At 42.7% G+C, this 14,392-nt stretch overlaps 1 protein-coding gene across 11 annotated transcripts in view; it reads right to left on the reverse strand.

Annotated features, from left to right (window-relative positions):
- Nucleotides 1-14,392, reverse strand: part of SLC4A4 (solute carrier family 4 member 4) — a 254,617-nt gene that overhangs the window by 7,914 nt on the left and 232,311 nt on the right. For all 11 annotated transcript variants that reach the window (XM_038398376.2, XM_038398374.2, XM_043513068.1 and 8 more), the window contains 5 exons: nucleotides 11,097-11,275; nucleotides 9,624-9,696; nucleotides 4,526-4,594; nucleotides 2,799-2,972; nucleotides 557-718 (listed from right to left, as the gene is read on the reverse strand). In XM_038398376.2, the coding sequence (XP_038254304.2) occupies nucleotides 557-718; nucleotides 2,799-2,972; nucleotides 4,526-4,594; nucleotides 9,624-9,696; nucleotides 11,097-11,275 (657 nt within the window). The remainder of the gene's footprint in view (nucleotides 1-556; nucleotides 719-2,798; nucleotides 2,973-4,525; nucleotides 4,595-9,623; nucleotides 9,697-11,096; nucleotides 11,276-14,392) is intronic.

A 14,392-nucleotide genomic window follows, 5' to 3' on the forward strand; every position in this document is an offset into this window, starting at 1 on the left:
AATCACACTCTAGACAGCCACTTATCCTCTCTCAATTTTCAAGCCAGGATTACCAACCACAAACAAAAGACCTTGCAGAATGTGACTAAGCAAGTCACATCTTTGTGCGCTTTTAAAAATTGAATTAATTAATTAAAGAGCTACGGAATACTCCAAACAAGTGTATTATTTTCACTGGTGGTGGAGCTGGTTGCCCAAAGCACGTACATCCTAAAGAGCAAAACAAAAGTGAAAGAGTCAGGGCGTAAACAGACTGGGGGAAGAGAGAGCACTCAGAACACATAACATTTCAATAGACATGGAGTAGAATATGCATGTGGAAATGTGACTCTTCGTTCTCGGAAATGAAAGCGCCACCAGCGAAGGTTAGGGACATCTGAAAGATGACATGCTCAGGGCCAGGTGCCTGCAGCAGGTAAAGATCATGCTGAGTCTGAGTCAAACTAGGCAGGGAGGAGTCGCCATTGCACCCAGCCATGAGGAGGGAGTGCACCTAGGGACACCCAGTATTAGCTAGCTAGAGTTTATTACTTTACAATTGCAGGAAGCTCCTTACATCGTCATTGTCACTATCCAGACTGCCCTTCTTCTTTTTCTTCTTCTTCTCATCCTCTTTCTTCTTTTTGTCCTTTTCTGGAATGACGTCATCAAGGAAACTGAGGTCATGCTGGGAGAAAAGGTAGTCCATGGCTTTTCTGACCGCCACAAGAGCCAGGATCTGGTGGGACAGAAATTCAGCATTCCTGTATTTAAATACCATTCCCCTTACTCATGCAGCACATTACCTTTAGTCAGGGATATTGGCTTTACCCTGTGTATTCAATCTGACACTGTTCTTCTCCCCAGATGCCTCAGCCCTGTCTGCAAATTAACACGTCGGAAATCTGATAGGCTACTGGAATAGCTCACATCAGGTTGGACATCTAAACACTGTAGCTGATTTAGATTCCAGGTTTCAATGTCTTAGGTGACCACAAGTTGGTGGAAACAGGAACAATATACAGGTTTACACTATAACCTGTCACAGGTAAGTTATAATTCTACCCTGAAAAATGACTTTGGAAAACATGGCATTGAGGTGGTTCTGTGGTTATTGTGTCACAGTTATTTCTGTATTAAAAGGTGCTTGGGTTACAAGTAAACAGGATGGATTACTCTAACTGCCAGTTCTTCAAACTCAACTTGGGAACTAAAAGTCTAGCTGGGTTCTTGCCTTCTTGTGAATCATCACCAGCAACTGAAGTTCTGCAGGCCAAGCCAGGCTCTCAGTTACCCCTCTGCAGCCACACTGCCTTTCGGGGGTTTGCACAGGTGTAACAAACTGGGGATCTGTAACTGGAGTCCATTCAGATCTCTGCTTATTGTGCACTCGAGGAAGAGAATCCAGCTCAGTCTCTCACAGATGCCTTTGCTAAATGTTTTTACTGTTTTGTAAAGATATGGCTCTTAATATGCCAGCAGACCAGATATATTGATTTTAAAGGTATCTTTCTACATAGGAATGTTTCCACAGTGGAACCACAGTGAATGTTCTTAGAAGGATCAACACTGATGCAGTTAACAGCATCAACACAAGAGTAAACACGTCCCTTTATTTTTTTTCTCTGTTTCTCCCTTTTTTAGATAAACCATACATTGTACAAATACAGTTGGCTTTGACTCACCTATTAATTAAGCCTGAAATAAGGTAAGTTTAGCCCCGGTTTCATGACGAGCCATCCAGCATGAGCCTAGCTGAAATCTGAACTGTCTTTAAGCTGGAGGCTAGACTCTACGGAGTATAGATTAATGGAGGTATTGTTTTGGTCACAGTCCAAGGGTTCTAGTTATACCAAAGAGAAAAGGCATAATAGAGAAGGGCCTGAGCTGTGCTGTTTGGTTTTGCAGCTAAGCTCTTCCAAGGATCATGTGTTTGTGTAGGTGTGTCCTGTCTTCAGGTTTGGGGATTTGCTCTGACCCATTATAAAAAGAAGGAAACTGCTGCAAAGCGTGCATTTGAATTCCCCCAAAGTGTGGGAGTGTTGGGGTTTCTGGTCTGTGGTGTTACCAGGTGCACTAGGTTCTTTTCTATGAGTAAATACCATATAATAGCCGTATACGTTTACGCAATGATATACTGGGTGAATAATTTGTCCTTCAACATTTACTCAACATTTTAGAGTGAATCTGATGTAATACTGAAAAACAAAAAACACTTCCCCAAAGATGAACCACTGTTAATTTTTATGACACACAGTTCCAAGAAAAGCCAACTTCTCATTCCTGATTTAGCTTATTAACTTTCTCAATTTCCCCATCTGAGTTACAGCAGCACACAAGCAAAGGACATGGAGGACAGCTCTGCCCTTAAATTCCTTTGCTTTTGTCAGTTTGTGTTATTGAGAAGCACGGAAGAAGGCTTCTGTGCAGTATTTAATGTGAACTATCAAGGGGAAAACAATACATGTCTTACATGTGGACATAGCTCAAAGGGAGGGTGTGGGAAATCTGACTGTGGCAGCAAAAATGGGTCAAAATTAATTGTGGTTTCCTGGAAAAAAAAAACAAAACTAACTTTATGGACTCATTTTCCCCAAAAGAATTTGCAAAAAAGCAGCCACGAACACAAAGAGTAGAGGGCGTGGAGAGCGTTCTCCTTGTAATCTTGTATCAGTGTGATGGATGGAATGACAAAAGTTCTTTGCTAAGTGTCTACCAGCTTACCGCTGTAATGCGTTTTGTGGGTGGTTTAAGTAAAGGGAACGGTACTACTAGTAAAGGAGCCTGAAATGAAGAAGAAACTGGACAGCACCACCTACCATGACTGGGAATATTATAGCAGCCACAGTTGACTTGAGGATCCAGAGGAGGGCCAGACACACCACCTGCAGGAAAGTGAACAGGTGGACCCGGCGCAGCGGGACGTGACGCAGATAAATGAAGTCAGGCTGATGTTTCAGAGGCATCAGAAGCAGCTTCAGACGATCCATGAACTGAGCAGGAGAGGGAAGAAAAAATTAAATGATACAATATTCAGAGTAGCTGATACACAAAAAGGAGTGATAAAGCATTGTTGGCCCTTAATTTGTGAACCAATGATGACCTACTCTTCTTGCAAAAACAACACACAACCAAACACCCTTGCCCCCTGTGGCTGAGTTCATTCCCTCTTAAGTAACCTTTATGTTCTACACAATGGGCAAAAATTTTAAACCTAGGTGCCTAAAGTTAGGCTTTTAACTTCCATTTAGCTGTCTAAATATAGATTTACTTGATTTTCAAAGGTGCTAAAAACCGGTAACTCCCATGGATTTCAATGGGATTTGTGGTTGCCCAGCACTTCTCAAAGTCAAGCCAGTTACATTAAGATGCCGAAATATGGATTTAGGTGCCTAACATTAGGTTTGGAAATGTTGGACAGTGTATAAAATGAGAGCCCAAGTGCAAGATCCTTAGCTGGTGCAATGGGTATAGTTCTATAGGAATGGCATTGATTGCCAGCAGCTAAGGACCTGACTCTGTCAAAAACAAACCAGACTGAGGAGTTGGTAAGAGAGGAAGTGCCTCTAGCCCTACTGGAAGAGACAGGTTGGAGCGAATCCCCAGCCAGGATTTCCTATCACTCAGAAGTTATCCTTGGACAGCTGAAAAACAAACATTTTGTAACACATTGGTCACCCGGGCCAGAGCACTGAGAAATTCTGCTTGGAAGAACCAGGGTTAGTGAATATTACAATCGACTGCTTGTCCCTTGCCAGAGCACTGGCCTCTTGCCCGTTTCTGGCTGATTCTGAAACCAGATTCATCTTAATCTAGGGGGTGAAAGACAGAGCCATTTTTAAAAGGACTAAATAAATTCTGATGGCATCCACAGAACATGTAGTCTTTTCCCATTAAAATACTGCTAAGTGGAAAAGAAGTTTCCAATTAGCAGGTGATAGAAAGTAACAAAACCACTTCCAGCTTCCTAATGCCAATTAAAGTGGCTGCCCTGGGAGAAAGGCTCCCTTACGTAACATTTCCTCAATGACAAAGGAAGAGGGTTCAGCTTTGCTCAGTTATTCCCACCAGTTCATGCTGGAGAATAATACCACCTCAATAAATCCTGTTAACTTGATTCTCTAATGCAAAGCAACAGGCCCAGTTACAGGCCCGAGCCATCTAAGAAGCAGGACTACGGCAAGTGAACAAGCTCTGTTCTCAGTATTTGTCAGCAAGTGGCCAGAGAGATGGTTTTAAATCACGCTCTGAGAACACACTGAAGAGGTTACGATTGCTTCTGGCGGCATTGCCACTGCTCAGAAGGCCGGAACTTGGTGCTCTCCTGTGGAAAGGTTGCTTTTATTTGGTATCATCAACAACATAATATTTGTGACGCCTTGGTAAGAGCCTTTGGAATGAAAATGAGGTGGAGGAGGAGGAGGAGCGAAAAGGCGAGTAGTTAAAACAAGAGCAATGGTTAATGATTGCCATCCTCTTGACAAGGTCCTTTAAAAAGAATCTACCCCTTAAATATCAAAGTGGTTTGGTTGCTATGGGAACTTACCTGCACTCCATTAAGGGAAGCGACACCCATGTATAGGAACACTCCATAGAGCACAGGCATTGGAATAAACTAGGGAAAAGAAAAGAGTGGTGAAAAAACTAGTGAATAACCTCAAACAATCATCTAGTTGGTACAGAGAGAGTAACAGAATTCATATCCTGTGCTAACTCTGAATTTCATACGCATATGAGTAATGCCAAGTGATAGAAATTAGCAAGTTTTATACTGTATTTTAGGGAACGGAAGAGCACTGGTTGTGTTAGTAATAAATAGCTAAAGGGTAGATGTAATTACACTGGGAGAGAACAGGGCTCATACAACACAAAAATCTGCCCAACAGAGAAGGGAAGTGAAGCCAGCCCAACCAGGAGGCTGACTCAGGGGGTGGGAAACATGTTCCAATAAGGTTAAAAGTTTTTAAAAAGTTGTAAAATGAGCCTGTGTCCCTGCACTTGTTGGTTTTGAATAAGACGGAATGCAGAAATGCTGCCTCCCAAAAGGAAAGACTATATTCCTATCATATTGCCAGTCTCTGGAAAGAAATTGCCAGTCTCTTGTTCTCATAAGAGTTCCAAACCAGAGATTAGATAATGATGTGAACCAACCCTCTTATTCTTTGTCCAATCCTTGACCCACATTAATTCATAACTAGTCACAGGCTAACAATTGTGAGTCATCATCTCATTTGCCAAACCTGCCTTCCAAACACCACCACCACTTCGCACTCACATAAGTGGCAAGCCCAGCCCACCCTACACAACAGGCCCCTTAGCAGTGGAATGGGTAATGTTTAGGCTGCATGCTGGGGAGCCAGACAGGGAGTGGGTCCCCCTGCATGGCTTGGAGGGATCAATGCTAGAGGAGCCACCTTTGTAGCTATCCCGTTCCCTTTAATATAGGCTATTTCAACCCACCCTGCATCTGCCAAGTTCCCAGCCCAGCTGCTTGTCTACCTGGCCCATGCTCTACCTTTAATCGAAAGATCTCAAAGTGCTTTATAAATATTCATTGATTAGTACAAACTCAATACCCTTCCCAGGTAGGTGATATATAGGGATCACTTCACCCCCCATTGAACACAATCCCCCTAGCATGGGACGGAAGCTGTTTCAAAGCACTGAACCACACTGCGCAAGAGATGGCAGTGCATGGGATTTTTTTTTTTTTTTTTTAAACCTGGCACTCCAACTGCAGACAAAAAGCCTTTATCAGCAGCAAAATAACCGTGCAGCTTGCCAAAAATGAGTCCCTCAGCTGAGCAGCAAAGTTATTTGTGATAAACATGACATGTTTTTAATCAAAATATCGGATGATGGTCCAAATACAAGATGTGCTTGAAATCCTTAATATATTTCTTTGACACCAAGCAAGAGAGCAGTTCCTGCATCAGCCCCCCTGCGGTGAGAAAAGCAATTAGTGTAATGACTCGCAACCACCACTGCAGGGCAGGCACTGCACATCCAATGCCTCTCTGAACTAAAAAAAGGAGGACTTGTAGCCTAACAAATTTATTTGAGCATAAGCTTTCATGAGCTACAGCTCACTTCAACTCTGAACTAAGAGTATATTCCATTTTTTTTTTGAGTGACCATTTCTTTAACGCACAGTTTTTAAGCAGGACAACAGAACGTTTTATTGTATTCCCACTACATCATTATTCACCCTTTCCTAGGTTATAAACACAGTGGCATACAAATACTTCTTTAGGCCTTGATCCTGCAAACACTTATGCACACACTTAACTTTAAAAACAGAAGTAGTTGTGCTGACATCAATGGGCCTAAAGTTAAGCATGCATAAGTTTGTGCAGGATCAAGGCCTTAATGAGGATGTGCTGCCCATTTCTCAACTGTGCCTCATTTCCCCACCAGCTTCTGCAAGTCTCTCTGCTGTACATTAATTCTTGTTGTGGCTTTGTTTGCAGCACTTGCTTCACTGAGTGGGATTCATTTATCTTCCATTTTAAAAGCTAAATGATTTTCCTGCAGCCTGCTTGCCACAACCTTCTGACAGTGCGCTGTAGGAAAGAAAAAAAAGTGTCACTTTGTGTTGTTTGCATTACTGCAGTGTCCAAGGGATGAGACAAGATAATGTCTCCAGAAGCAAGATGGGTCGAAAGTTTGTGGAGAACTTAGTTCAGCTCTTAAGTTTTTCTGTGCTGTTTCTCTCTCTCTCTTTTTTTTTTAAAAAAAATAAAAAGTATTTGAGTATCATCGCACTATTGCAGGATAAACAAACGTAACTCACTCCTCAGTGAAGTGAAGGTACAGTATCATGCTTAACGTAATCCAGTTGTGTAGGAAAAGTACAGTGCTTTAGTTCTGGAAGATTTCATGCTGGCAATGTATTCTCTGGGAAGGGAAGGGAAGGGAAGGGAAGGGAAGGGAAGGGAAGGGAAGGGATTGCTAGCTGACAGACTCAAAGCAAACCTGTTGCTGGCCAACTAAAGAAAAAAATGTATTTATAGGAAACTGCTTATCATTCTCTTAGCAAGAACTAAGATCTGCAGTTACTGAGTGGAAGAATCAGGGACATAAAAAAACCCCAAACCCGCAGTAATGCAGTTATTCATTTCACTGTTTTATTGAATTTGGGCTTGTTAGTATTCAGTTTACTGCTGGCATCATAAGGTGTGTAGGTTTGACAAGACATTCCACGAGGCAGTTCTTACAAGAGCAAAATCCACTGCTGAGTTTTGTTAAAGGTTCTGGAATTTTGCCAAGTAACTCCCACTGACCTTAATGGGAATCTTACAGCTCTATCCCACAGACTTTACCCCATACACATCCTTCAGGCAAGTGTGTAAAATAAACCAGTGAACAGAGCAATCCTTGCTTAGAAATAAAAAAGAAGCACAGCAAGGGAAAGGAACAGATTTCTGCAGGGAAAGGCCACAAAGTAATAACCAAATGCATAAAACTAAGCATGAAATTAAAGACAAGGGGAAGTGGGGGGAGGGGGTTTGGGTAGGGGGAGAAGAGTTAAGAAGAACCATGATGAGGAATTTACTATTTGTAAAACCAGCCACTGAAATCTAGAATAGGAAAGGTTTTTTGTTTTGTTTTGTTTTTTAAATAATCAAAAGATTCTTCTTTTCCCCTTCAAGGCACTTGGTACCACCCGCCCCTCCCCACACTCCTGCCCTCATCTCCACCCCAGGGTCACATCTTCCCGTTTGCTCACTCATGCCTTTCCATGACACTGCTCTCTGATTAATATACGTAAAGCTCTCATTTGCCTTCTCCCTTACAATACCTACCTGTTGCATCATTCAATTACTATGGCCCCTGCCACTGTTTCTATAGCATAATGTATGTTACTGTTCTGCATTGCTCCCGATTGTGCCTTTAAACTCTAAATCCGCAGGGCTGGGACGTATTTGGAACAACTCTTCTGTTCCCCATCACTGCCTGTACCTTGGATGCTATAAATAAATAATCATCACCACAAAAGTCTAATATGCAAATAGAAGAGTTCCTGCACCAGAGATGTGCAACTCGCTTCCCTAGTGTTGTTCTATGATCTAATGATGTATTAATGGTAACATATATGTATGTAGCTGTATGCAAATAAATCTCAGATCTCGAAAAATAGGCAAACATCTATATTGTAGCAAACAGACAAAAACCCAAGGGGAATGAGTTTTAAAGAAAGAAGTCAGAGGCAGAGCTGATCAGCACCTGGGCGGAACGCTACTGGCTGGCTATCGAGAAAAACAAGGAGATTAAGAAATTGCATTTCTATGATATCATCATCCTCCTCATATGCACACACTTTGCATACTGCTCAGGTAGGTAGTACTTCTGAGGGATGGAAATATTGCTGATTTAAGAGGAGAAAGCCTAGAAGTTCAGTTCTCTTGGTTGTTCTGTTCAAAGGCAAAGCAAGTTTTATGAACCTAGCACTGATCAGATGCATGCTCCGACAGCTGGACCTAATGGGCTTAAATCCAGGACCTACTGGAATCAGTGAGAAAACTCCCATTGACTTTAGTGGGGTCAGAATTTTATCCATGGAGTAGCTCTGTTAGCTCAGACCAGCTGAACTTTATGGATTGCCAGGAATTCTTTATACTCTTCATCATCTATGTCATGTCTACACTCTGAGTCGTAAACACACACCATGAGCTGGGTGCCAAATGTAAAATTCTCTACACTCATATGTGAGATCAATGAAAGGTTATTCATGGCAACTAACATCTACTACAAGAATTGGATTCCAAGGTACTAACAGGATGAACTAAAGGATTGTCTTATTTCGGATATACTCATTGATTTCCTGGTACATACAATATGTGGATGCCCTGGATGCGTGCATAAAGCACATCTCGCACCATATCCATCCCTCTGATACATGCTGAAGAAAATCCTAATTCTTCACCTGGCAGCCTCCTCTAAGACTATAAAGTGAAGTCACTCTGGGAAGTTTGGAAAGGGAATCAATCTAAAACCTTGTCACCCCCAAGCTGAGATAATCAATATCACAATCCTGTCGTTCCTTCACCTCCCATTGACTCAAGGTGCAAGGACCAGATTCAGTGGTATACTCTGACTTTTGTGCCACGCCAGTAATGCAAAGCAGTATGTAAATGGCTATACAAATACACTTACATAATTTCATATTTCTTTTTCTTGACTATACTTTTAGTGTAAACTGGTGTCTTCCATGGATCAAATACATTGTGCTATCAACCATGCTTCCAGCATGGCTTCAACAAGCTCTCTTAGTTTGTCTGCAGTATATTTTGCATGAGCAAATGTATGTGGCAGATGCATGAAACATATGTAGTACAATATAACAGTGCTGCACACAAACATTTAAAGCAACTCTTATATTAAAAGAGAACCAAAAAACCCAACCTTGAAATTTCTTGGCAACACTGTATCAACCTACAGATAAACTTTTTAGGAGGAAAAATCATGTATTTTAAGCTCTCACTAAATTATAAAACTACATCAATAATTCTCCCTAATCTCCTTTTTCATACTGCTATGATGACAGTCTTATCATAAAAACAGTCTGTTATTGCAGTGTGGGCAGCTTCCTTATCTTTTAGTATCCCAAGAAGAAGGAAAAGGGGGAAATTTAACATATTTACCTTCAAGATGGGAGCCATAAAGACTGACACACCAGTGAGAATGAATACAATGACTCCAGTGACTCTCTGCTCCCTGAAACCAAATCAGACAGTTACCAGTCTAGCTCCTGCTTTCACCTAGGTTTCATTCTCTGTTCAACTCTCCAAAAAAACCATAGACTCTAAAGATTAGGTTTTGAGGCCAGATTTTCAAAGATGGGTGGCAATGGTACGGCCAGATACATCATGCACACAGGTTGAACATGCTCTGTTTGCTAATGCAAAAAACACATATTTGCATGTTTCTCCAAGTGCTTGATTTGTGGGTGCAGCAGTTTGCACCCATCTTTGAAAATCTGGCTCCTTTGAAAATTGAGACTATTCCCAGAGTGTCATTTTTACTCAGATAGCTAAACACCACACACGACTGGCAAATAGTAGGATGTTACAAATCAATTTTAGGGGAACATGTTTGAAAATGTAATGTCACAAGCCATCAATGGGCAGGCTAAATTCTTTGTACGTGATTGGCAATTTGTGTTAAACGCATATCAATGATAAATCATTTGCTATTGACTCATTAGTTGGTGGCATATTTTGAATCCTTGTCTAAGAAGGAAACCACAGTTCTGTATGCTGGTCAGCACAAGTACAGAAGAAAGTCATGCACTAGTGGTCTGACTTTCTGTGGAAGTCTGAGCATCCGCACTTCTCATTGCCCTCAGAGGGAGCCAGGGTTGCTCAGCAAGTCTGAAAATACACTGGCAAACATTTTTGAGTATGTAAAGTTAGGTACCTGAATTCACATTTAAGCACCTAAGTAAGTGGCCTGAATTTCAGATGCACAGCTCTCCTGCTGAAGTCACTTAAGGTCACTCAGTTTGGGTACCTAAATATTACATTAAATTGCCCGATTAGGTAGAGCTGGTTGCTTTGAATTTTTTGACCACTGTATTTGTCACGTATGTCTGTCTAATTTCCAATTACAAAATTATCTGTAATGATATTGTCCACTTTCCCATCCTCAGAAAGCCTGCTCTTATTACAGATCAGCTGTCAAAGCTAACTAGGAAAATTAGCCACACTCCTCTGGGAGTTTTGTGGCCAAGTCTCCTAGTCAGCTTTGAAAAAATTCAGCCTACATATTTCACTCCCAAAGCAGTGAAAAACAATATATAACTTATTAAAAGTTTAAGTCTTTCTCTCTCACTCTCTCTCACACACACACACACACACACACACACAAGTTTTAAGACAACTTTTTTCCCTTTTAGGAAACAACACTGGAGAGTCTACTCAATACAAACTTCTAAGTGAATAAAACCAATGAGGACTAAAAGAGTTCTAAGGAAATCTCAGCTGAGTTGAAAACGTGCTGTAAATCTGACATCTATTCCCCCGGAGTGTCTCTGCCTTTGTCCTGTTTGGTGCTAGATCACTTACAGCATACACTGATGTTTGCATGCAAACAAGGCCACTTTTGGTTTGCCGTACCTCACTCCCAGAAACTTGGGCTGTTCTCCAGGTGCTGAGGTCTCGGTCTCCATCTTCAAGCTATCGATGTGAGCAATGGAGATCACAGTAGCAGCAACATACCAGGGCAGGGCCATGAAGGAACATATAATCATCAGAATAGCCACCCAAAACAAATCCAGATGATAGCCAGCACCTTTCTGTGGAGGGACACAGGCAACAAACGTTATAGCATTCAGCTAATCATCAAATGTTTTAGAGCACCAGGACCTTCTCCTAGTTCTAGATTGATGGTAATGGCACACAAATCATCTTGGTCAGACGTTAGCAGAGTATGACCTGATGACCTTTAGAGGCTGAATTATCAATGTAGCTACTGCACACAGGTATATATTACAGTGGTGGGTGACTTAACAAATAAAGGGGGTAGGCAGCCTTGTGAGCAATTTCGGAAGAGATCGAAATTGCAGAAAGTTCGCCAGTAATTAATTGATCACCATATATACAAAACATGCATATATACTATATACGGGGAGGGGTGAAATTGATGGAGTTCAAACCCACCAACCAGCAAAATAACTCCATACAAAGGGTATTAGTCAAATCAAACTATGGGCTGAGAACAGCTGCAGAAAGTAATAGAAACCGGCAAAAATTAGACTGGATGTACACTGAATCTTGGCAGGAATTTAAACGATCCAAACAATATTATGTTCAAGTACTAAAAATATATGTATTTCCTGGGTATAATCTTGCAGGGTATTTCAAAGCAGCTCTAGACTGCCCGTTCTTTCACTTGGTAATGCGCCCTTTTAAAAAACAACCCCCCGAACACACCATTGTACAGTGCTATTTTTATAGTTAACTGTGACCCTTACTTTATTAGCTATTGTGTTGACAAGGAAATCACATGCCCAAGACCCCTGCAAAATTATCTGTAATGACATTGTCCACTTTCCCATCCTCAGAAATCCTGCTCTTATCAATCACATGTCCAAGACCCCTACAAAATTTCAGCAGTGCTTGGAAAACAGAACAGTCCATTTGTACCCCATGAGATTGTTATGGCAACAAGAGAACTCAGAAAGTGCGGGGGCATGGAGCAGCTACCTAAAAAGCAAGACAGTGGTTTACAAGGGAGAGTTAGCGGTTATCCTCAGACCCAGTTACAACAGGGGCATTTCTGTAGACACAGCAGAAGGCCAAGACATATATCCTGCTTGTGTATACGAGTCTAGTCCAGGGGTGGACAAACTTTTTGGCCTGAGGGCCACATCAGGGTTCCGAAACTGTATGGAGGGCCAGGTAGGGAAGGCTGTGCCTCACCAAACAGCCTAGCCCCTGCCCTCTATCTGTCCCCTCCCACTTCCCGCCCCCTGACTGCCCCCCTCGGAACTCCCAAACCATCCAACCGCCCCTGCTCCTTGTCCCCTGACTGCCCCCTCCTGGGACCCCCCACCCCTAACTGTCCCCCAGGGATTCCACCCCCATCCAACCCCCTCCCCCGCTCCCTGTCTGCCCCGACCTCTATCCACACCCCCACCCCCTGACAAGGCCCCCGGGACTCCCATGCCTATCCCCATCCCCTGATCACCACCCCCCAGAATCTCTGCCCCTAACTGCTCCCTGTCCCCTGACTGCCCCCCCCAGGACTCCCACGCCTATCCAACCCCCCCGTTCCCCATCCTCTGACCATCCCCCCCAGAACCTCCACCGCAACCCTGTCCCCCGACAGCCCCCCAGGACCTCCTGCCCCTTATCCAACCCCCCTGCTCCCTCCCCTTACCACGCTGTTCAGAGCAGCAGGACTGGCAGCTGCGCCACCCAGCCAGAGCCAGCCCTGCCACCGCACTGCCTGGTAGGAGCTCACAGCCCCGCCTCCCAGAGCGCTGGTGGCACGGTGAGCTGAGGCTACGTGGGAGGGGGTACACCAGGGGAGGGGCCGGGGTCTAGCCTCCCTGGCTGGCAACTCAAGGACCGGGCAGGATGGTCCTGCGGGCTGTAGTTTGCCCACCTCTGGTCTAGTCATGATCACAGAGAACACATTTACAGGAAAGCCTCAGTACAACATCAATTAGCGTGATGACGACTGCAATGCTGAACAAATATCTGCAGAAATGAAATGACTCGTTACTTGGAAATCCGTCATAGAAACTAAGGCCCCAAATCATCCTCTGGCTGAATACATGACATACATTTTCTTCTTCTTGGGCTCTTGTGGTCTGATTTACAAAGCATCGACAACTCCCATTTGTGGAGGCTCAGCACTTTTGAAAGTCAGGCCGTAGTTCTTTAGGAAGGAGATAGTCATTCATAATACTAATTCCATACACCCATCCACATAATGCAAGCTCTTACTCCATGCAAAGATCCTTTCATCTGATATTAACAACCATGACAGTGTCTTTTTCTGAAGAGTCACCCCCAGCTAGCTTAAGTGACAACCTGGACATCACAAAGCTTGAGAAACCCAGGGTAATAAATAAAACCTTAATAAAACCAGTCCCCAGCTTAACATTAGTTTTAAGAACCTATTGTGAAATAAGTATGAGCGTAATGACTTACTAAAGTCTATCTAACAGCACATTTAAACTAGAAGGGTTATCAAAGCCAAACAGTGCCAAAAGTCAATGTTTACCAACAGTTATCACGCTGTGGTATCGTAGATACTGTACTTAGAACAGAAAGCAAGTGCAGGATTTTAGTGACTGCAATGGGAAAATGCTGACTTCATAAATGGCCACCACGGTACTTTATTTTTATGAACCACCTCCAGATTTCTGTACTGTTGTTGAGATTTTCAAAGCAATCTAGGGGATCAATTAATTTTAAAGGGAGGATAGTGTCCAAATTCTCCAGGTTGCTTTAAAATCTCAATATGCGTTTTTCTGATAACTTGATGAAATTACTTTGGAAATTGCTTGCTCTTTATGTATGCTAATAATTTGCTCAAGTTCAGACTAAAAAGGCTCCTTTTGAACCCTATACGCTCTATACCCTTCCCCCCCCCCAATTAATAGAGGGCAACAGAAAAAACTCCAAATCACTGAACCACAAAGGGTGAGACAAGAAAGGAGGGAGCATTACTAAGAACAGGATCTGTAAAATTTCATATTTTGAAGATTAGAGGTTTTAAGATCTGTTAAATTTGAGTTTATTAGCAGTAACAGGTGAGTCAGACCTGCTGACTGATATTCTACCTGGCAAGACCTGAATACTGTCCATTGTTTTCCTACTACGTGTACCACTTTACCTTGGTTAACGAGCCAGCACAATTCAGTCTGCTAGCCAGTGATGCGCTGCCAATATTGTAACAA

Source organism: Dermochelys coriacea, chromosome 4 (genome assembly GCF_009764565.3).
Source record: "Dermochelys coriacea isolate rDerCor1 chromosome 4, rDerCor1.pri.v4, whole genome shotgun sequence".
NCBI classification, from domain to species: Eukaryota; Metazoa; Chordata; order Testudines; family Dermochelyidae; genus Dermochelys; species Dermochelys coriacea.